At 49.8% G+C, this 2,464-nt stretch overlaps 1 protein-coding gene across 1 annotated transcript in view; it reads left to right on the forward strand.

Annotated features, from left to right (window-relative positions):
- Positions 1-451: 451 nt before the first annotated feature.
- Positions 452-2,464, forward strand: part of dipk1c (divergent protein kinase domain 1C) — a 17,221-nt gene continuing 15,208 nt past the window's right edge. The window contains exons 1-5 of the mRNA XM_037694018.1: positions 452-460; positions 808-1,011; positions 1,456-1,512; positions 1,589-1,764; positions 1,939-2,248. Of these exons, the coding sequence (XP_037549946.1) occupies positions 452-460; positions 808-1,011; positions 1,456-1,512; positions 1,589-1,764; positions 1,939-2,248 (756 nt within the window). The remainder of the gene's footprint in view (positions 461-807; positions 1,012-1,455; positions 1,513-1,588; positions 1,765-1,938; positions 2,249-2,464) is intronic.

Here is a 2,464-nt window from a genome sequence, read left to right on the forward strand (position 1 = left end):
CTTTAATGTGGCGTTTAATAATTAACAAGCTCCTCGCAGGCGGTTCTGACCCAAAACAACGGCAGGACTGGGAGCTCCAACCTGCTGGACGGCAGAGTACAGGTGTGCCAGTGGTCAGGTGTGAAAACAGAGAAAACCAAACGGGCAGCATGAAGTAAAAACAGGAAGTTACAGAATAACAAACAGGAAATGGAATTAAAGCTCGACAAAATGTTCACGCTCTCCGACGCTCCTTTAATCCCACGATCGTTGCAGTCTGCAGTTTCTGAAACGACTTCCTGTTGGCTTTGAGAGTAAGCCCTTGGTGTTCAGGCAGTCGAGCCGGTCTAAGGCCATGAAGAGTTTAGATGAAGTTCTTTAATTGTTCCAGTTTGGAACGTTGCGTGTTTTCTCCTGACTGGTACCAGCAGCAGGCGTGTGTGTTGGCGGCGTTCATGTGTGTCGCGTCTCCATGACGGATGTTTGTGTTGGAATGTGGGCTGAGCTGGGATTATCCCAGTAATCCCCGAGCAGATCCGGCGAACACGGAGCCGCTCAGACATGTTGGCTTCAACACGTGTGTCCGTCATGTTTTCACAGCTCACAGAAGAAAAACGTTTTGAAGTTCAGCAGAAACTGAAACTTTCACCAGAGAAAACGTCGACGGCTTTAGTGAAATTTTCTCAGAACAGGAAGTTTCAAAAAGTTCTCGATTTCCTCCCGACATCAATAAACTGACGTTTATCACCCATGCACCTCTTCTGGGCCATTTTTCCTCCTTTTGTCACAGTTTAACGTTCTGCCGGTTCTTCTTCTGTCCCGTTTCAGTGTCTGGACTTCGGCGAGGGCTCTGTGACCGGGGACATGTGCGAGGACCTCTGCAGGCTCGGTCTGGTCCAGTACAAGCGCTGCCTTTACTACGAGAACGGGAAGAAGGTGATTGAGGCTCGGTGGAGGGGAAACCCCATCATCCTCAAGTCCAAACTGGAAAACTTCTCGTCCTATGAGCCCCTGGGGATCCTGGACTACCAGGTGAAGTCTGGACTGTACTTCCTCCTCTGGACTTGGAGACGTTCTTGTTGAACAATTTAATTATTGAATCATCAGCTCATTAAATAAATACCCACACAGGAAAGGAGAAGATCTCTCTTAGCCCAGGTTTAAACTCGCAAGAGGAGCAGTGTTGAAATACAAGCATCAAGATGTTGAATGTCCCTTCATCTCCAAGGTCTGCTCACAGAGAAGGAGTTAACAAAGTTATCAGACTGAGGTCAAGACGACCTCTGCTTCACAGCTCACGGTAGTTGAAGGGGTCAGAGTTGATCAGTTTTCAGTTGTCAGGCTCCTCTCTGAGAAGACAGGAACACTTCCTTGTCTTCACATACATGGTTCTCTATCAATTTGACATTAGTAAGTGAAAAACATCCATGACCTTTACATCCCCCAACAGTTCTTCGTGTTCTTTGTTCTGCCCAGGAGGACGCAGCAGAGGAGCTGTCGGCTCTCGATGTCGTGTTCTACGCCACCATGGAGGTGAGTGGTCTCACGTTGTCGACTCGAGCGTTGAACCCCTGACCCAGCGCTAGAGGCTGACCTCCTCTGACTGCAGGTCCGAAACTCGTTGGGGCTTTCTGACGATGCTGAGGACGAGGAGGGAGGAGGAACCAACGGCTCAATGGCCAAACTTTGGGGGAAGAAGCTGAAGATCAGAGAGAAGAGTTACTCCAGAGCGGAGCTGGGCTCTCTGTGGTCGCTGCTTCAGCAGGAGGAGTACACCTTCCTCAGGTAAACCCAACCACACACCCAGAAGCTCTTCTGCTTAGCTGTAGGACTTTGGACTATATGTTTTCTGGAAATGCTAGCATCTGGTTTTTACCCTGACTGGAGGTTTCTTGGGTGTTGTTACCCTGATTGATCATCCAGATCTCCATGGTAATCTAAGCTCCTCCTGTTCTCCAGAGTCCTGCAGGACCTCAGCCCTCACGTGGCCAAGGTGTTGGGCTCCTGCGGTCACTTCTACGCAGTGGAGTACCTGTCGGCCGGACATGCCTGGGACCAGAACATCTTCTCCCTGGAGGAGGTGAATGTTCCTGGGCTGCGGGATCAGGACCAGGCCAGAGTCCAGGAGAGGTGGACCACCAGGGAGATGGTCCACCGCATCGCCATCAGCTTCCTGGACCTCGTGTGGCACTTCGACAATGACTTCACCCACCAGCTGCACCTGTGCGACATCAAACCTGAGAACTTTGCCATCAGACAGGACCTGACGGTGAGTTTTTGTCAGGTTTAAAGAATTCAGAACCACGATCTCAAAGGGATTCTGGGTAGATCTCATAGATCTCATGACATTAAAAAACAAACATCAGCCGATCATCATCTATGAAATGTGTCTCTTGATTGACAGACAAGGCAGCCGGTCTGAGGCCCCGTTTACACGACGTGAAACGTTTGTTCATTTACAGAAAACACCCTCATCCTCTCTGAA

The sequence above is a fragment of the Nematolebias whitei genome, chromosome 20, assembly GCF_014905685.2.
Source record: "Nematolebias whitei isolate Nwh7 chromosome 20, NemWhi1, whole genome shotgun sequence".
NCBI classification, from domain to species: domain Eukaryota; kingdom Metazoa; phylum Chordata; class Actinopteri; order Cyprinodontiformes; family Rivulidae; genus Nematolebias; species Nematolebias whitei.